Source organism: Podarcis muralis, chromosome 12 (assembly GCF_964188315.1).
Source record: "Podarcis muralis chromosome 12, rPodMur119.hap1.1, whole genome shotgun sequence".
Lineage (NCBI taxonomy): Eukaryota > Metazoa > Chordata > Lepidosauria > Squamata > Lacertidae > Podarcis > Podarcis muralis.
The window spans coordinates 28,234,127-28,255,536 of record NC_135666.1 but is presented as its reverse complement, the minus strand read 5'-3'; the positions used below and the strand labels follow the sequence as shown (position 1 = coordinate 28,255,536).

Here is a 21,410-nt window from a genome sequence, read left to right as displayed (position 1 = left end):
GGGAGGCCCCTTCAGCCTCTCCTGGATGCAGCCATGAACTGAGTTCCTTCTTCCCTTTTCCCTTCGGACTTTCGGCCGATCCTGTTGATTCCATGCTGGCACAGCATCTGGCTTTTTAAAAAAACCCAATTCAAACCCTGACAGTGATTCATTAGGGCTCAGGAAGATGGTTATAATAATGCAGATAATTTGCTTCTTTAAGATGCAGCTAATGCAAAAATTAGCCCTGATGAAATGAGGACATGCACACCAGGCATTTGAATCCGCTTGAGCCATCTACTTAATTCTGAGCAATTCTGTTGCTCATTGAGCCAGATTAACTGAGCACAAATGCCAAAGTCAGAGGGCCAGAGGAAGTAATTTCAACTTCTGAACATGTTAGCCTGCGGCAATTGTTTTAATGGATAAGGTGGGGGGGGGGGGCGGACAAGGCCATTTTCCTCAACCAGGACCAACCAGCCCCAGGTATCAGGTGTTGGACAGGCAGAGACACTTCTGGATCAGCTGTGTGACCAGGTTTCCCACGGGCAACTAGATCATCCAACTAATCCCTGCATAAAAGCAGGATTGAAGTCACTGGCCATCAGATGAATTCAATTGCACAGTTGATCTTGGCAGAAAGCAGCTTTGCCAGCCCTATGCTTTGCACTTTGCTGAGCTGGCCAAACCCCATCAGCAGCCAAAGTGTCCAGAAAGCCGCTTTGAAATCACTGCCCATCAGCTGATGAGTGGCAAGTTCCACTCTGCTGGACCAGCTGTACATCAGAATTCTCTGTGAGCAGTTCAATAAGGCAGCTGATCTCTGCAGAAGGCAGCTTTGACGTCTCTGCACGCGACACGTTGCCTAGCATAGGTCCTGCAAATCATCATTATTAATTAATTTTCTATACCATGCTTCATCCATGGATTTACAATATAAAAACACACAAATACCTAACATAGACCCTGTTCCCCCGTACACAATTTAAAAGGCCATCAATTGTTTAATTAGCCAAATGCCTGGGAGAAGAGGAATCTTTTTGCCTGGCACAAAAAAGATACGTAATGAAGGCTCCCTGGGGATAGCATTCCTCAAGCAGGGAGCCACCACAGAAAAGGCCCCTTCTCATGTGGAGGAGGCACACAAAGAAGGACCTCCGATGATGATTGCAGGATCCTGGTTGGTTCATATGGGGTGAGGTGGTCGTTGAGGTATTGTGGTCCTGAACCTTTAAGGCTTTATAAGTCAAAACCAGCACTTTGAAGTGGCATGCTGAAGTAGCTCGACCGAATATGTGGCGCAGTGGATTATATGCTCAAACCATTTTGCCCCACCCTCTGGAAATGACCATCCGCATAAGAATGGAAGCACTGGAAAGTGATGCCACCCACCCTTAACTCGGACAGCCACTCTAGAAGGATACCGTTGTTGATGGTATCGAGAAACGCTGAGGAGAATTAACAAGGTCACATTCCCCCCCCCCCTCCCGACAGAGGTCAACATACAGGGCAACCAAAGCAGTTTCTGTGGGAAAAGTGAGCCTAAACCCCAGTTGCAGTGGCTCTAGAAAGCAAGTTTCCTCCAAGAGCGCCTGGATCTGGTCCACAACTACCTGCTTAAGAGCCTTGCTCAAGAAGGAGAGGTTGGCAACTGGCTCCAAGGTGGAAACTCACCAGTCTGAACCAGTGCTTTTTTTTCTGGGGGGAGGCAGGGATACACATATCCCTAAACATTTTGTGAATCTAGGTTTGGCTTCATTGAGGGGCAGTATTTCAATATAAGTAGGAAAATTAGAGTCCCTCCATACATTTTTTTTTTAAGGAAAAAAGCACTGGTCTGAAAAATTATTCAGAAGAGCATGCAGATTCCAACTCATCAGTTGAATGTTTTCGAATTCTCAAGGTGGCAGATCCTATCCACCTCTACTTCATCCGTGTTGGGTAATGCTGGTTAAATATAGGCCTTTTGTTTTAAAGATGTGTATAGATTTTGAGCACTGTAACGTCAGAGAGTAAAACAAAATTATAGCCTTAGTGCTGTAATGTTGCCTGCAACAAAATCCAAATCATCACCACTGCCCAATAGACCTGATCAACATATGTTCTTGTGTATGTGCTTTTCACAGAATTATGGCCAAATACACTGGCTGCCACACAATGCCAATCAATATTAAGGCCCTAAAATAAACCAGTTCCCAGAAAAAGGACTTTGCAAACAGCTTGAATATATATATATGTATAGTGGTGGTGGGTCTCCAAATTCTACAGTTCAAAGAAAGATATTTCTACTGACAGTTCTGCTAGCTTGAAGAAAGAACCGCAAAAAAAGTTTTGGCAGCAGTTGAATCATTTGGCTTACCTTAAACATACCAGCCAGTGTTGGCAGCTGAGGACTATGGAGCAACTCAGCGGTCAAGCTAATTCACAGAGGTGATGTTATTTCTATCCTTACATAATAATAATAATAAAGAACAAGCGAAAAGAAGTTGAAATGAGCCACAGCTCAATTTTAAGCCGGCAGGCAAACACACCAAAGAAATTGCAACAACAAAAAGCAACCACATAGTGCCTCTTCCTAAGCATATTCACTCAGAAGTAGATATGACCAGAATTCCCGTCCTTTTCGTCCTTCGCTCCATTAGTGGTGTAAAAAGTAAAGGTAAAGGGCCCCCTGACCATTAGGTCCAGTCATGACCGACTCTGGGGTTATGGCACTCATCTCGCTTTATTGGCCAAGGGAGCCGGCTTCCGGGTCATGTGGCCAGCATGACTAAGCCGCTTTTGGCGAACCAGAGCAGCACATGGAAAGGCCGTTTAACTTCCCGCTGGAGGGGTACCTATTTATCTACTTGCACTTTGACGTGCTTTCAAACTGCTATGTTGGCAGGAGCAGGGACCAAGCAACGGGAGCTCACCCCGTCACAGGGATTCGAACCGCTTACCTTCTGATTGGTAAGTCCTAGGCTCTGTGGTTTTAACCCACAGCACCACCATTAGTGGTGTAGTAGAAGGGAAGATCAATGGGGGGGGGGGAGTGTTAGCTCCAAGACATTCCCAAGTGCTACCAGGGGATGCCAAGAATTGAACATGGGGCCTTTTGCATGCAAAACAGATGCTCTGTCACTACGCTAAGGCCCTTCCCCTATTGTTCCCATGAACTTCACGGAAGCTCTTTCATTGAGGGGAAAACGTCCAAGATTCTCAATAAAAACTGATTAGGGCATTATTTTTTTGCTGCTGCAGCACACCTAAGTTTTTACAGCCCCAAGCAACTCTCTTAGTGAAATAGAGTTCAGTTCAGGAACCCCCCTTCATTCTTTCTACTCACTTGCAAGAGATGGGCAGCCGATCTGAATCTATGTGCCTCCTTTGCCTAACAGCTGTGCCACTAATGTGATGCTCTCTTCCTGCCTTTATTCCGAAGCGAGTTTCATCTAAATTAGGCCAGTAATCATTAAGGAAAGGCTACAAAGTAAGTCCGTAGTATTCCCACGACGACAGATGCTGAAGTAGCTCAACCAAATGTGTGGTGCAGTGGAAGTGGAAAAACAGGAACATTCCAGTTTGTAAGTCACACGCTGAACCAATATGCTACTCTGGCAAACCCAACCAACACATGGACTGGCATGGAAGAATGTTATAGGCTGACAGCGGTGCCAACTTGAATAAAATACTGGGGATGGGGCAGGTAAGCCTTGCCCCACATAATTGATCACAAGACGTGGTGGATACCATTTGCATGGCAATGCCCATTAACTGGGGTGGTGGGGTGGCTGGCCCCCTCAAATATATTTTGGGGGGGGGGCAAAGGGACCTCAGTCCCTAGGAGTTTGCTCCTATGTAGGCTGATGTCTTTTCCATCAACCCCAGCCAGCATAGTAAATGATCAGAGGTGATGTAGTCAAATCTCTATAGGCCCACAGCTTCCCCACACCTGCTGTAAAGAGATATACAACAAAGCTAAGAAACATAAAGCAGATGTTATTGCAGGTTTGACCACACACACACACACACACACACACACACACGTGTCTTGTAGCCCAGTAAACCTGGTATTTGGTTAGTGATTTGATGTCTGCTTCTGCCAAAATCTAACTCTTAAATATTCCCATATGCTGCTGTTTACAACCTGTTGATAAGCTGTGTCCCTAGAGAGTCCCCTAGCTATGAAAAACAGCATTATTACTTGCATGAAGAGGAATATTAATGCACATTGTTGTTGTTACTATTCAGTGGCCCACAGCAGTTTAATAAATGCTTTCTCCTTTATAGAAATTGATAACAGGTACCACATTATATTGAAACAAGCACTGCTATAAGAAAAAGTGCTGCCTTCTTGATACAAACAGGAATACAATTGCAGTATGCAATGACCCAAGAAAGTGAATTATTTCAAGCATCGCTCAATGTGAGCAGTAGCCCTCAACGTACATAAAAGCACAGACAGATGTCCATCTCTAATGGCAACATTAATATCCAGAGGTCCAAATTCAAGGCAAACTTTATTTTTCACAGATCCAATCATTATTTTGTTTCCTTTCTTTGGTTCAGTTGTTCGCTCTGCGTGAAATGCATTGTGCTGGAGCTGAGAAAAAGAATCTGCTTTGCGAGGGCAATTTTGCCAAGAGAAAGTGAGGTCTATTCCTCACTAGTCACTTTCTTCCTTGAATTCCAGATAAATGTTATGGATTCACCAAAGCTCAGCTTCACCTCCTGTATGAATTCTTCACATGGCGATTGAATAGATGAAGATGGCAGAGATCAAAATCATTGCCCACAGAAGTTTTAATATGAGGATGGATAATTTTTTAAAATATATTGAGTCTCAGATTTTATATATGCTGCTGAAAAGAGTTATCTCCTAAGAAGTAGAGTTTCCTAGGGAGCATAAAGTAATGCTTGGAATAGCCTTCTTGAAATTCTATTACTGAGCGGGATCCTGGGATCTCACACACCCTGGAGTGTCAGCAATGGCGTTTTGATGGTGGAATGACAACCCCTTGGGATCCAGCTGGCATTGTCACCTTCCTTTTCTTCTAGGCATTTGAATAATCTGGGAACACGGATCTGTGCAATGGTATGGGGACAATGGATTGATTCTGTACTGTTCCAAGTATTGTTGTTTAAATGCCATTTATGTAATTTTAAATGCTGCACACACACACACCCCTTTGAGATCATCCATGATGAAGGGTGGGAAAAAAGTAAGCTACTAGAAAGAGATTCCACAAGCCCATGCATTAGTGTACAATATTTATTACTTTCCCATAATTTGTGGTCAATTCCTTTGACAAGACAGATTTCATTCTGAAATGAACTTACATTTGCAAGGAAATAAAAAGGCAATGAGCTTAAACATTACAGTAATATTTTGCTGATGCACACTCTTAAAGGACATGCACAATTCATAATCTGAAGACTCTGAACAAAGTTCTCTTTATATGGGTTCATAACCGCCTTCTGAGCAAAGAAGGGTGAACTACTGAATTAGCAGCCCTTTTACAAAAAGACAAAAAAAAAAAAACCGCACAAAAAAACACCAACTAAATATATTAATATCTCAGCTTGTTTCCTTCTAATTTTGATTAGCCATATAGTACACAATTAAGGAAAATATACAGCCAAAATGGTACAACGGTGCCTTCCTGACAACAGAAGAAACAGAAAAGACAGTATAAAAATTGCATTTGAAAAGCCCACCGCACTGATTCAAAGTGCCTTCAAAGTCAATAGGAATACAGCACACATTTTCCCCATTTAACCAAACTCCATCAGTAGTCCGTTAGAGATACCCTCGTTCTCTTCATTGGTTAAAAAAACAAAACAAAAACCCTGCAATCTCTCTCCTATTATCTTTTAGGCCTATCAATGTCGTCAATAGCTGCTAACAGTTTTTGTCGTGCTTTTTTGTTGATGTGGGTCCCCAGACAAACATTCACCAGATTAGTCAACTGCTTGGCAGAATACTCCTGGGCAAAGAAAGCAAATCACATTTTAGTTTCAAGCAAGCGGAATGACACTGCCCAGAAAATAAGAAACGTATTGCTAAAAGAAAAAGAAAAGGAAGAAAATGCACCAAGGCAGAACCTGTCACTTTCTGGAGAAATATTCAAAGCCACACATGTGGCTATTATTTGTGGTTGTGAAGCTTAGAAGGGTGTTTTGCAACAAGTACGGCAGATTATCACGGGGAAATGCTTACAGTTTTAGTCAAGCGTTGGATGGGATGCAGTTCTGTGAATATTTAAACATCTTAAGGCACTTAAAATTTATTTTCCATTCTTCGGGGAAAAATATGCGAAACTGGCTAAGACTGAAAACAACCATGAAAGCAGATACTAAGAAAACAACACTGTTTCGGCAAATCTGTTTTTAGTGCTTCTGCTCACAGTTCCAATTTAGCTTTACCTAAAAGGATTTGAGGGGGGGAATTCAGCAATATTGTACCTGATCAAAAGATGAACACATTTCTTAAATAGTGTTTTAAGAAGGATAATTGTTAACTCTTACAAAAACACAGAAATGTGCCAGGGCACAGCTGCCTGTTTAAACAGAGCTCTCTCTTGCTTTAGACACTGCCAGAACATTTGAGTGATTATTTAACAGAGGTAAAGCTTTTAACATTTCTCTTGGGTAAGGGAGAAGGGTGGAAATGCTCTCAAAGTGGGTTTACGCTCATCCAAGAAAAGTAAATGTCTAGCCAGATTGAGAGCAATCCAGGATTACTGACTCAGTGCAACATTTGCAAGTTTTTAAAAATAATAATAATAAAAATGCAACCATGCACCGTTCCAACCAATGTATGGTGAGAATAACTAGGATTCTAACTTCACTGTTTAGAAGCTGCAATAGTCTCAGAATGAGGAGTGTACAAAAATAGCACTTTTAAAAAAGGCTCACATTTAGCAGAGCTATGTAAGTTCCAATGCAGACTATTTGGATGGATAAAGAGGCTGAAACAAGATTTGTGGAAGAAGTCGCTGAGAGTTAGGTAGGGAGTTATTATCCAATGTTAAAAGAAAATAATCTGCCAATACATTTTCTCCCCCTTTTGCTCTGGATGATTAATTGGTGACCTTTGGTGGGTTTGCGCACTGTGTGCCTCAGATGTCTCGTTGAGTGAGAAAAGTTAAGCACAGCTCTGATACATCCAATTCACTTTGTTTCCAGGTTTCCTTTGGTGCAAGCATATGGACTCCTTCCCAGCCTATTACCACCCAAAATCTCTTACGAGCTCACAGCTATTGTGCTACAATTATAGCGCATCATCAATAGAGCATAACATGATTGGGACTCATTTAAGTCTACTTAGGCCAGCCTTGGACAACCTAGCATATAGATATGGAAGCGATTGTTCCAGTTTTTGAACATTCTTTCAGAAGCTGGACGTCCGACAGGGCTTCCGCAGCTTCCGATTGGCTGCAGGAGCTTCCTGCAGCCAATCAGAAGCCGTGGTTTGGAAGTCAAACATTTAGGAAGTCGAACAGACTTCCAGAAAAGATTCTGTTCAACTTCCAAGGTAGGACTGCATTAGAGCACCCAAAGAACTTAACAGCCGTGGCATCATGGATATTGTTTAGATCTGATAAATCCTAAACCTACAAGTAACAGAAGAGAGATTGCTTTTTATGGAAGGTACTTGGAGAACGTTTTAGTCCCTTAATTTATTCAGTACTGCATTTACATACCACCCATGTAATTAAGTTCCCAGGGCAGTTTATGAATCTACAGGCTTACAGTGATCTATTCTAACTTTCATGATTTTAAAATAAATTGATTTAATAGTTTAATATCTATAAGCTTTCATGTGTATAGTAAAACAAGGTATAAAAATAGTTATAGGATAAATAACCAGAAAATGAGAAAGCAGTTGTTTTTCTGACTGATGTATTATTCTCATTGCTTTCTTATACAACAACGCCAAAGTTATGGGTCAATTCCTTAATGATGCAACCAACCGCAGAAATAATCAAGAACTGTTCCTAATGGGCCTTCTAAACTTAGTATATTAAGCAGAAAGGAAGCAGTACAGGGAACAGACTGTTACAGAATGGAAAAGCACCAATCAAAAAGAAAGGGAAAAACACAGAAGCCAGGATAGGGGGTGGGGGGAGAGACACGCACCTCCATTATGCTAGGAAAATAGCTTCTTGAAATGAGCCCAACCCATTTCAGTTGTCAGACCCTTCTTTAGGGACTCATATCAGCCTGGGAGCCTATACTCTTCCTTAAAAGATTTAAACCCTATTTGGAAATCTTCCCTCTCATGTGATTACAAACACTGCCAAGAAAGTGCTGGGAAGTCGTCGTCCCCCCCCCCCCCAGCACATTTTTTCTAAACCAGGGATCCCCATATGATTTCCAACATTTGCTGTGACAAAAAGTAGAGGCTCCTAACTCCAATCAAATGCCCTTCAGCTCTCAATATGGGGCCTGTAATGCGCCGGAAGAGGGTGGGGCTTGCCAGTGTGCCCCCCTATTCTCCCTCATGTGATTGTAATGACATGAGGGAAATAAGCCAAGGGCTCCATTCAGCTGCAATATTCTCTCTCTCTCACGGGCCTTTTTATCATGGGGCAAGTGACTTCAGAGCAAGTGGATGGGGAGGAGAGCAAGTTTATCGCTTTCCTTGCCAGCCACCTCTGCTTAAATTACATGGCCTCCACTGTTGCCTCAAGGATATTCCCCACAATTCCTACCCAATGAGAGGAACTAAAAATCCATGTCTTACCCTGTGCTCCTTGATCCAGCGTTCCATGTCATTTTCAGTCAAATAATAAGCCTTGATGTAGGTTTCAACAAATTCCTTATCCGGAATAGGTCTAATATCCGTGAGTTTCTCCAGCTTCATTAAAAATTGCTGAAAGTCCAGTTGCATCAAGGCACGCCCCTCATTGCTACACTTTTTGACATTTGCGTAACTAAGACAGACAAGCAACAGATAAGTGTGCAGTCGTGGTTGCGCGGTAACTACTCTGACGTCCTCATCTTTGTGGGCAAATTGCCGCAGAACGCAGTAAAGATATCAAGCTGCTATTGGAGACTGATGTATTTACAGAGGACTAAAGGGACAACTCTCACGTCACTTGTAAATACTCTTCTCTTGCCTTTCAAGATGGCAATTGGTTTGGAAATTGAATGGTCTGAATTTGAATCTAGGGAACAAGTATGGGGTGCACCTAAACAGCCAAAGGTGATATTAATACTTCTGTAGTGATAAATTAGAGGGACGCGGGTGGCGCTGTGGGTTAAACCACAGAGCCTAGGGCTTGCTGATCAGAAGGTTGGTGGTTTTACAAGAAAAGAGCAGGGTTGAACCATGTGCTACAAGGCAGGGAGAGGGACCCACAAAAAAATTAGAAAAGGTGTCATAATCCACTTACCCTTCTACAATAGTTCTGTTAGCTAGTCGTATACAATGCTCCCAAAGAATATTTGACACTGGCAATGGAATACGAACTCTCTTAGAAACCTCATTCAGCTGTCTGTTAAACTGTTCAAATTCCTAATAAAACATAAAGGGAATATTAGTCAGTGGTGGCAATACATACAAAACATACCTATCTAGACATGAAAGCTCATTTATATAGAGGGAGGAAAGGGAGGCACAAATCACAATGATACAAAATGGAGAGAAAATGGATTATACTTCATCGCATTTATGGTTATTATGAGGGTTGCCACTAAACTCCCCTATCATCTAAAATTCTATAGCTGAATTAGATGTGCTTTTGGAACACGGGGAATGTTCATAGAATGTTCATATGGCATGAATTGTGTTCACGCTGCTACTTTATCCTTGGTCAGCCCATTGGTCCAGCTAGGTCTGCTCTGATTGGCATAAGGCTTTGCAGGGTCTCAGGTAGGAGGTGGGTCTTTCATGTCACCTGATACTTTAACTGGTGATGCCAAGGATTGAATCTGGAGCTTTCTGCATGGAGGCTTACCTAACTCAACCTAGGCTAGTATGTGCTGATGCTTCTAGTGCACTCCAGGGCATGCCACCACTTTTCATATTGTAGCTTCCATAGTTTTGGAGCAATTAAATAGTCCAGCTGGGTGTGTGGCAAGAACCTGGTTTACACTGTACTACCCTGCACATATGTGGGAGTATCCTAGACCATACAGCTCATGGGATCTACAGCTCCAGTGATACTTCACAAGCATGGATATGGAGTATCCAATCCAGTAAATTCAACTTATTACTGAATCAGAATTGGCAAGATTTGTCCATCCCTAAAGAATACAAATATAAACTCATAAAATACACTACATGCAACACATACTAAACACATTTTTATTATAGTCGGCCTGCGTGAAGTGTGACTTACTAAGGAAAAAGTTAGTCTCAATTAAGGATTAAAACTGGGAAGAATTAGTACGGAATAGTAGCCTACAAATGGAATTCATAAAAATATATAATTTGGTGATTGGATAAAATTAATTCACATACAGTGGTGCCCCGCAAGACGAACGCCTCGCAAGACGGAAAACCCGCTAGACGAAAGGGTTTTCCGTTTTGGAGGCGCTTCGCAAAACGAATTTCCCTATGGGCTTCCTTCGCAAGACGAAAGCCCATAGGGAAATCTCCGGGACAGCGGGGAAGCGCAGCGCCTCTTCCCCACTGTCCTCGGACCTCCTCCGAAGGCTGGCGGTGGGGCGGAGAGACCTTCTCCCCGCGCCAGCCTTCGGATAGCTGTCCTGAAGACTTGCGGTGGGAGGAGGGTTTTCCTTCCCACCGCCAACATTCAGAATGCTGTTCTGAATGTTGGCGGTGGGGAGGAAAAACCCTCCTCCCACCGCAAGCCCCGGGAACAGAGGAGAAGCGCTGCGCCCCTTCCCCTCTATTCCCGTACCTGTCCTGAAGGCTTGCGGTGGGGAGAAAAGCCCTTCTCCGCACCGCCAGCCTGGCAAGCGGTTTCCATAGGAACGCATTAATTGATTTTCAATGCATTCCTATGGGAAACCATGCTTCGCAAGACGAAAAACTCGCAAGAAGAAAAAACTTGCGGAACGAATTAATTTCGTCTTGCGAGGCACCACTGTATCCCCAAGTCTGTTATTCTTGTCCAGGAAATGTAAGGACAACAGAAGACAAAGGCTACCATCCTAGGCACACTCACTTGGCAGTAAAGTGGGACTTACTTCTGCTTATGATTGTACCAGTGAAGGACTAACGCTTACAGGTAAGTCTGGGAACACTGATAGTCTTTAGCAGATAGACATAAAACTCATAATGGAAACGAAAAGAGGGAAGGTAATTGCAGACGATTACTCCTCAAGGTCAATCTGACCAGATTCTGGCACCATCAACAATTAATTAAATTAAGCTTGGCTTTCCTTCTATATTTGTGGTCTCTTGTGACGGGCTTTTCATATTTCCAGCTAAGAGAGTCCCATAATGCTCTTTGTTAATGATATATCCCAACTCATGACCCGAATTGAACTCCAGCAGGTCTCCTACTCTCACTGCTGGCATGCTACCCACCAGTCTTCAGCTTTAATAATGGGAAAACAAATATTTTTAGCTCTAGCAACGCGAACAAAAAATTGGTTAGAGCAAAACATCCAGCTGAGAATGTGTTGCACGGGATATATAAGAAGGCACCAACAGAAATGATTTCTGTCTTTGTTAGGCCATTAAAATGCAATGCAAGAAAAGAGATACTCACCTTTAAAAGAGAATCTACATAAATGTTGTGTTGTGACATGATTTCTTTCACATCCCATTTCACATTTGCCATTAGCAGCAGCATCTGTTCGTAATCAATTGCTTTAGCAGCTACAATCCAGTATATAGGCTTACGGAGTTCACTGGCTGTTGAAACCGTCTGGAACGCAAGGAGAATCTGGTGTAATTAACAGCGTTTTCTTCCTATGGTACAGGAAAACTTCAGATGAACTGCACAACACATCACTGTGTCATGCAGGCGATATAGCCATTCAGGAGAAATCAATGAATTCCACCCTTAACAAATAAAAACAGTGGATGTGTGCAGAATCCTGACCTGCGAATAGAACTGCTGAAGAAAAGGTTTCTTGGCTGGAGGCATTACAGCATCAAGATGAGACTGGAGGAACTCAAACTGCTCAGCTAAAAACACTCTGAGAAACAAAAGAGAAAAATCCATTGTGACCTCGGTACAAATATTAGAAAAAGTTGCATTGCCTCCAGAAGATAATACAAGAGCCTTTTGGACCAGATCCCTGTCTACGTCGTATCCTGCAGATGCAACTCCCAATATTTTTTTTTATGACTTCTAGCTTTAACGGCTTTAAAAGGGAATTAGTCAAATTCATGAAGCATATGCCGACCAGTGGCTATTAGTCATGATGGCCATATGAACACCCCCCACCCAGCTTCAGTGATAATATGCTTCCAAATAGTAGTAATTGCTAGGGAACAACAGCAAGAGAGGCCTTCTGCGTCCTGCACACCGCTATCTCTTAAGGACCTGGTTTGCCCCTGACGCAAAGAGGATGCTAGACTAGGGAGGCCTAGGCTAAGGGGGCTCAATTTTTTTAACTCTTGCTCACTAATTTTACGAACCACATATCTCTGTAAGAAATCTCCCAATGGCACCAACGCTTTGTCTCTGTTACAAAGTGTTAACAAATTATTTCTGAATTAAAACGCTCTGTTTGCTATGAGCACGAACACAGACAAAAATGTAAACAACAGAACATGGTGAAACAAAGCAGTTGGCAATGCAACCAGGCAACTGAATATAGCTGGAGAAGTTCAAGCGAGTATGTTGTCTGATATGGAGTGGCTCTCAGGAGGCTGCGGTCCAGCGCTACCCAGCGGGCCAAAAGAGTTGATCTAATATTGATCTTAAAAACAAGATACATTTTTAAGTCAAAAGGGTGCAGAAAAGCTGGGAATGCATCCATTTTAAGCATTGCCACAGACAGAGAAATATGGGATTCAGGATATATTAGTATAGTCTGAACCATGAATCCCTCGTTTAACCCCAAGCGATTTATGCTGTTATCATGCACAAAGCGTCATAGACAATGGCAGAAAGCTAATACCACAAAGACCCCACTTGAAGTGGTTCAACAATCGGAGGATGAATCTAAAAACTAATCTGCAAGTGTCCATCGTAATAATTAGAAAGAAACACGATTTGACAGTCAACGCACAAGGATTCTGTGGCGACCACTCTCTCTGCCAAGCCATATAAAGTGCTGCCTGATGTCAAGACGACAAGGTGGCTGAGATGGGGGGTTGGAACCTTCTCCTTTCTTTCTTCAACAGCAGTCAGCGTTCCAGCAGCATCAGAGGAGACCTCCTGCAGGGGGTATGGGGGAGAGAGGGAGGGAGGGAGGGAGGGAGGAAGGAAAGCAAGGAAGACAGGCATCAGAGTTATTGAAACATGATGAACACAACCTAAGGTATTCAGGCAATGGAAACTGGCACGTCTCGTTTCTATCTAGCTGAAACACAGGGTCCTCTGGGGACTAAACCACGCTATTGCTGAAATTTAAGAATCCAGGAGGCAGATAATCTGACCACAAGAACCCACACACTTCAATGGGCTTCTAAAGGCCGGGAAGCCTGAGATTTGAGAAGCATTATTAATAAGACAGCTCTTCGTCCTCAAGGGTAGCAAAATTAACATGTTCATTCAGGAACTTTATACTACTCACCTTCAACCCTGCAGCTGTTTTGTGGATAATCGAGGAATCCATTTACTAAGCTATGATTTTGTTAAATCTCACAAACACTGCATATATACACAAAAATGTGGGGGTTTGGGGGGTGTTTTTTAAAGCAATGGCCTTCTGGCTTTATTCAGCAGGGAAGTCTGTTTCTGATGAAGCCTCGCCTTCATGTTATTCAAATGACTACCTAGAAGAGAAACCTGACTGGAATGCATTCATCCCTCACAGCGGAAGAGATTCATCATGTACGAGAATTCTCTGTGGGTTTCTCCTTGCTCCAAGCAAATAAAATGCACAAAGTTTTAGGAAAGAATCAATTACTATAAGTAAGTTATATGAAACCACCAAGATTAGAGGGAAGAGAAACATAGGCAACAAATAAATAATGCTCTCTCACAGTATTTGGAACAGGGATATATAACCCAAAAATTAATCTGAATGATTTACAGCATAGTAAGTTTTGATAACCCCGCGGCGGGGTGCGCTCCCGTTGCTCGGTCCCAGCGCCTGCCAACCTAGCAGTTCGAAAGCACCCCCGGGTGCAAGTAGATAAATAGGGACCGCTTACTAGCGGGAAGGTAAACGGCGTTTCCGTGTGCGGCTCTGGCTCGCCAGAGCAGCTTCGTCACGCTGGCCACGTGACCCGGAAGTGTCTCCGGACAGCGCTGGCCCCCGGCCTCTTGAGTGAGATGGGCGCACAACCCTAGAGTCTGTCAAGACTGGCCCGTACGGGCAGGGGTACCTTTACCTTTACCTTTAAGTTTTGATAAAGTCATTTTCTGTCCACATCCACAATAAAATGGAAACCTAGATCATATTTAAAGCTCCAAGAGGGACTATTTTCTAGATACACTACTGGATAGCAAGTGTCAAGCAGATACATATTTCAACCACTATTTTGATTATACAGAATGACTGAGGCTGGGATTCAAATGGCTGTTTAAAGTTACAATTGCCTGCACTAGCTCAATGGGTTTCTTTTTTAAAACAAACAAACAAACAAACAAACAAACAAACAAACAAACAAACAAACAAACAAACAGCAACGTTTTCTTTGGACAGCTCATTCAATACTATACTTCAAACTCCCATTGAATTTCTACAGTGAAATACATCGATGAATGGAGGATATAGCCGCTCAGTGCTTTTTTTCTAAAATAATGTTTATGGGTACTCTCACTTTGACTCAAGAAAACCACCATTTTATAGTTCAAATCGGGGAAAATAAATACAGTAAATGGACAAAAGTACAAAGATTCACAAAATGTTTAGGTGTATGCATACCCCTGTGTCCGTCCCCCCCAGAAAAAAGCATTGTAGCCGCTACTTATTTGTGTGGTCACCTGTGAGTTATTTCACTTTGTCATGAGTGAGAATGTGATCAGAGTTTCACCAAGTGGCCAATCTACTAACCACATTTCAAAAACAGGGATAAAGTGCCAGCGACATTTGGGAACCCTACAGGGAGAGGCAGAGTGATTGTAAAAATGGAAGAGGTGAGATCTTATTCCCAATGCTGCCTATGGATGGCATAGTTCTAACAGCTGAATATTAGTGCCACTTAGCAAGCAATGGCATATGCTAGTGCAAAACTTAAGACACCAAGTACTAAAACACAGGGATACGCTCTAGCATCAATGAAGTGAAATCTTGCAAACCAAGCAAAACTCTGCAGATTTGCAACAACAATAAATGGACCTGAAGATCTAAATGTTTTTAACGTCCAGACTTTTCTTCGGTCATAAAATATGTGCACCTTCTCTTAACAACTGCACTTTGTCAAAGTATTTATATTACAGCAAGCACCTCATCAAATGCATTGCTGTGTTGTCTCCCCTGAACATTAAAAAGATGGAAAGCTGTGCCCTATAAAAACAACATTAAAGAATAAGACATCAAGAGTTTGCAAGGAGAATAACAAACAAACAAGGTGTTTGGGTCAAAGGGGTTGTTACTGTGGAGAAGGGGCCAAGCAGTTTGAGCTCAAAGACAACTCTGTCTATTCCACATCAGTAAACTTTTAAGCCAGAAACCTATTTATATATTAAAAGTGAAATGTGGTTCATGAGTGAAACACCTTTTGAGTGAGCAACAAATCACAGCACAATAATTTTTTGACTGCTAATGCATAACAAAAGCATTTAAAAAGAAAAATTGAAAATCCATTATGAAACAAAGAAACAGAAGATTGAAATTCTTTAAAAAAACCAATTTCTTTGATATGATTCTCCATGACCAGAATTACAATTTTGACCTTCAATCTATTGACTGCTTCAAATTACACTGAGGAAGAAGTGTGTGATGACTGGAATAATGTATTAAAACGAAAATTTAAAGTGGGCCATTTTTACCTGTGGCAAATTCAGATGCTGCAAGTGGGACTGTTCCAAATGGCAGTGTGGGCTACTTTCTTACCCCCCACCCCTCACAACAGAGACTGTAGCATGTGCTTGGATTGTGGAAAAGAATTGGCATGTTAGCCTTTCCTACCAACTTCACCCAACTCCTCTCAATTTGCATTGCAGGGCCATCTCGAGTGTCCCACTGTCATATACAAACTTCTTTTGTTAATATTTGATTTTAGTAAGGTATCTTCCATTAGAAACCCAAAAGGATTCTTGAGACACCTCCAATTTTCCCTGTTTGACCCACCTATCTCAGGAACCTAGGAAGCTGCCTTACAGCTGTATATTTAGTTGATATACTGATTGGAAGCGGCTCTCCAGAATTTCATTAAGGGTTGCTTCCTAGTCCTATCTGGAATTGACCCTAGGACCTTCTGCATAAAAAAGATGTTCTACCACTAAGTCTATGGTCCTTTTCCTAAACTCTGAAACTTTATATCAGAATGAGTAGCTCAATCTTGCTGTTGTCAGCATCTGTCTGTCTCGAGAGACAATGGAGGGCACCTCCAGAGGTGAAGTCTAACAGATGTTAGCAGCACCAAAGTGACCTTCCGAGGGCGCAAGCGTGGGCAGTGTGCATGGAGGTCCTCTTGGCCTCACTGATGTGGTCCAAAGGAAGCAGAGCAATATGTTTGGCACCAGCTGGGCTGCAGGAGTTACCAGAAGGAGGTGTACAAGGCACCATCCATCCGGGTTTGAGAAGGGTTTACGCCTGAGTCTTTTCTTCTCCCGAAGATATCCCACAACCATTTTGTCTCTGGGAATTGGCCACAATTCAGCAGAGAATTGTCAGCTACTAAGATGACTTCAAGGTCTGCCTAGCTTCTTTGAGATGCCTTTGTCTTCTTGCCTGTGTTGTCCATGGGAAAGGACTTGCTAGAGCACAACAGGCAATGTTCAATGATTTCCCAGGAAGGTTCTCTTGGGCTGCATTGATAGGAAAGCCAAGAATCTCCCTCCCCCTCTCTGCAGGGCCTTTCCTTGCATCAGGGGCTGCTCTGAATGAGGCTCTGCTACCCAGAGAAATGCCAACTTTGCTGCTCCTGTCCTAATTCACTGTTGGTGGGCAGAATGCAGGCACTACATCAGTTGAAGAGGCCCCATGCAGCGCAGAATGCCATTCATGCCACCCATGGCAGCAGGGGAGTCTATGAATAAAGAAGAAGTTGCATAGCATTCATGAAGACAGGGCTTTCAGTCTAACTATACAGGGACTGTGATAGAAAACAAACTTTCCAAAGGTCTGCTTTGCTTGGGGTACAGCAGTTTTGCAATTTTAAAGCCATAGATGAGTCAAGAAGACAGTGGCAAATAAACTACATTAAATCAGAGCACCCAACTGTTCGTGGATATTTTCACCAGCATTGAAAAGCCCCCCCCCCCCCCGCTCTCAGTATTTTTTATGGCTGCATTGAAATGAGGCAAAAGTGTCCATCTATTGGGATTGAGGTTAATGGCTTTGCCTGTCTTCAGTGACATCAGCACGTAGCCGGATCTCATTGGCTATGTAGTGTCATGAAATCGTCCTATTTATGATGAGTTGAGATTAGGATTGCCCATGTGACTAACAGAAGGTGATGGCAATATGGTGTGTGGATGGGAGGAGTTGCCAGAATAGCAGCAGAGCAATGGGAGTGAAAAATATGGGGTGGGTGGGGGCAGAGGAGATTAACATCCACAGAATTTAGGATTCTTTCCAGAAGTATATTGGTCCTCTGAAAGCAAGCTTTTGGACCCCCCCCCCAAACTGAAAGAGGAGAACATTCAGTACAGTCCAAACAAAGTGCTCCAAAGTGACAAATTGATTTGATATAGAATAAAAAAAGAACAAAGGCAGGCTTCTAGCATCCAGAGACATAAAATTCCTGAACAAACATAACCCATTGACCCAATATGTCGAGAGCATATACAGACTGCCTGACCCTTAATGACATTTTGCTTCTTTAGGGTATCGTTCCATGCTTCTACAATACACTGAGAAAGGTTTTTACTTTTGAGATAGCAAAAAGCAAGTAGGCGTTGCAAAAAGCCTTTCATTATACAGCTAGCATTTGTGCCTTTAAAAAACACACACACAAAATGAGGTGGGGGAGATTTTCTGTCTCAAGTGTTTCCCACTTTCAAAAGAGTGACATTTCCTTCTTTCATTTTCTCCTTCATTGAGCAGGAAAACAAGAAGGACCTTTGAGCAACTGTCAGGTTTACAGGTGCCATTCAGGTTGAAAAAGCATCAAGTCTCAGCAGCTTTTGTACTGTATCACTCCTTGTAATGAGAAAGGAAGTAGACAGATCATTGACTGGTACGTTACAAAGGCTTTTGGAGTATGCAATTTTCACCACTGGCCACAGGAACAAACTTGATGAAGAGCTCCTTTTCACATTTAGCGGTATTTGTACTACACACACACACACACACACACACACACACACACACACACACACACCATCTAGGAATATGATGCCATCTTTCTTTAACATACATTGTGAAACAAGTGGTAAAATCCAAGAAGTCTGGAACTAACCATTCACAAACAATAAAACCTAACAGTGGAGGCCCAGACAGATTACTGTACTCACCTGAGATAGAAATTGTTAATCTACTCAACCATACTGAAAATAACTGAGATGCAAGTTGAGCCAACTACTGGTCTCACAAACTGGATTCCAAGTATACAAATCCACTCCCAGTTTGGGTTACTCAAGTTATGTGTCCACATCCTAGATTTCCCAGGGTTCTTTTTTAAAGCAGCAGGCCTCCACTCGCACTGAATTACAAAGATGGATGTTAATATGAAAGATTCCTTCTAATAAGTTTGGGTTCAACAGCATGAGACAAGCTTTTGTGGGATTTGTTTAATTAATGCATGAAGGAAGGGGTTGTGCCATGGAGTAAGCTGTCCTGCCAGGCTTAGCTCACCTTAAGAGAGACTAGGTAATCAAGACCTTGTTCCCCTTCATTCTACCTGAGAAGCTGAATGTGTGAGGAGATCTGAGCTGGCTGCTCCAGTTTAGGACCGCATGGCTCTTACAAGCCCCTCTTGAGTTCCTATATCAATAATTTAGTGATTTTAAATCTCTGCTGGGGTTCTCACCAAAGAGTACTTGTCTCAAACTTGGATTTTGGAATTCTCCTTTTATACCTAATTTTTATCTTGCAACCAACATAGCATTTTTATTAATTAGTAGTGAGGACAGCAGCTAGTTTTCTGCTGGAGCTTCTACAGCGAGCCAGACTTCACATACCTTACACCATTTTGCAGCAATCATCTTTAAACTCCTATCCTAATGTTTCTTGTAATGAAGTGTTTCTAAATTACAACAACCACTACTTTCCTTTTATACCTCCCAGTCGTAAAGCCCGGGAGAAATATTCAGCAACTTCTACAAACTCTTGGAGTAAGAAATCATAATGTGGGTTTTCTCTGACTTATACCAGAGAATGCAGTAACCTATTTAAGGTTACATGAGAATTGAGAATTCTTTTAAGGTTCCTGGAAGTCAAAGAAAATTCTACCTTAATAAATCCATAAAACTAGGGTCATATCCAACTGGCACATAAACTAGCCGTAACAAAAATTAATGAGTAGCACAATCTTCTGAAACTTCACTCAGAAGTCAGTCCCCAAAAGTTCAAAGGTACATACTAGCAGCTAAGTATTAGTCAATGAAACAATAACACAAAGTTTTCATTAGTCCACTTCCTGTTTTGTCAAGTAGATGACAAAAGATATACATTACTCTTCAACAATTCTTCCCGCTAAATAGGAAAAGGAGACTGCTACTTTTCTAAAGTATAATTATATTCAGCCTCAAAAATCTAAAAATTTACATCTGCCTCCTCAAAGGAGTTATCTGCATGCACTTCAGTGCAGAGCCATCAAAATATACAAGCACAAGTACAGGAACTAATATCTCACCCTTCATGGTGATGGATGATGTTAATTAAAGCTTTATTTACTAACCAATGCTTCCCCTGGGCAAGAGCAATTTTGCAAAACCAAATGTGCCCTTTTTCTACTATCAGTCCTAAAAGTTGTCTTTCAGTTTAATGTAAAACAATCGATGAGAAAGAAAGAAAAAAGATACGGTTTCATAAGGACTCCACTGAGAACAATATAGCCTAAGTTTGAAGACACAACTGGGAATAGCAAGAGCTTTTTACCTATATACTGACTAGTGTCCAATTTAACACACAAAACAAACCTGGTGGGTAAAATAAAGGCCACATAATCAGTCTGGGTTTAAATTCTCCCACTGCCATTGCAACCTATAACAGTACCTGAAACCAAGTCAAACTGTTAGATAGTCTAGTACAGTACTGTTTATTCTAACTAGAAACAGCTCTAAAAGGCAATGGCGGCTGGTGTCCACTGGCACTGGTGAACTGGAAAGCAGGGAGACCAACAGTAGGTGGCGCCAGAGCCAAATGACTGGCGGAGCTGACACTAATTCTAGCTTTGCCTCCTCCCTGTTGAGTTCTACAAAGGCAACACTAAACTGAGCGCTAAGGAGGAAGAAGCTAACTGCCAGTCCCACCCCATGGAGTGGTTGTAATAAAGAAGGCAGGTAGGCAGAGGCTGCTTGAGGGCAGACTGCAGTTGGCAGGGCAGCATCCTACTGGCTCAGCCTATGCTGCTCAAAAGTCTCCAGCAGAAGTCCTTCCTGGCTCTGCTACGTAAAGGGAAAGGCCATTAGCAGAGCACCAGTCCTGAACACAGAAGGTCCCAGGTTCAAAACCCAACGTCTCTAGGTAGGGGTGTGAGAGACCTTTGTCTAAAATGCTGGAGAGCCGCAACCAGTCAACATGGGCAACACTGAGCTGGCTTGGCAAATGGTCTGACTCAGTATAGAGGAGCTTTCAATTATCTTTATAAACCAGAGGTATTGAAACTAGGAGGAGCACAACACTCTGCCTTTCTTTTGAACACCAAAGTACTTGCAGATAGACTAACCCATCAAGCGCTCTACTATATATGCTAAAAGCAATACAACTGACCATGGTTAAAAATGAAATTTAAAATGTAATGAAAAATTCGTATCCGTCATGATGGCTACATATGCTAATCAATTAAGCTCAATCGTTAAAATAATTAGTTTGTAGGGGAACACATTTGGTACAAACACCACCACCATGTAAGTTATAAAAACAATTTATTATTAGTATCTCAATCACAGCATCTTGTGGTGTTTAACTCAAATACTGAGACAGAACAGGCAACCAGATTTTTTCAATGGATCGACATATAATGGGTAAAATAAATAAAGTAATTAGTAGTATATTCGATTTGGCTGCAGCAACGACAAACATTTTCACTCCTGCATTGGAATACCAGCAGTCATCCCTTCAAGATACAGTGG

The 21,410-nt window shown here is 42.2% G+C and overlaps 1 protein-coding gene across 1 annotated transcript in view; it reads right to left on the bottom strand.

The window, feature by feature from the left end:
• Positions 1–5,219: 5,219 nt before the first annotated feature.
• VPS50 (VPS50 subunit of EARP/GARPII complex) overlaps positions 5,220–21,410 on the bottom strand; it is a 73,601-nt gene continuing 57,410 nt past the window's right edge. Inside the window, exons 23-28 of the mRNA XM_028750078.2 lie at positions 13,126–13,274; positions 11,988–12,084; positions 11,652–11,810; positions 9,363–9,484; positions 8,711–8,900; positions 5,220–5,948 (exon numbers count right to left, since the gene is read on the bottom strand). Of these exons, the coding sequence (XP_028605911.2) occupies positions 5,829–5,948; positions 8,711–8,900; positions 9,363–9,484; positions 11,652–11,810; positions 11,988–12,084; positions 13,126–13,274 (837 nt within the window). The 3' untranslated portion in view covers positions 5,220–5,828. The remainder of the gene's footprint in view (positions 5,949–8,710; positions 8,901–9,362; positions 9,485–11,651; positions 11,811–11,987; positions 12,085–13,125; positions 13,275–21,410) is intronic.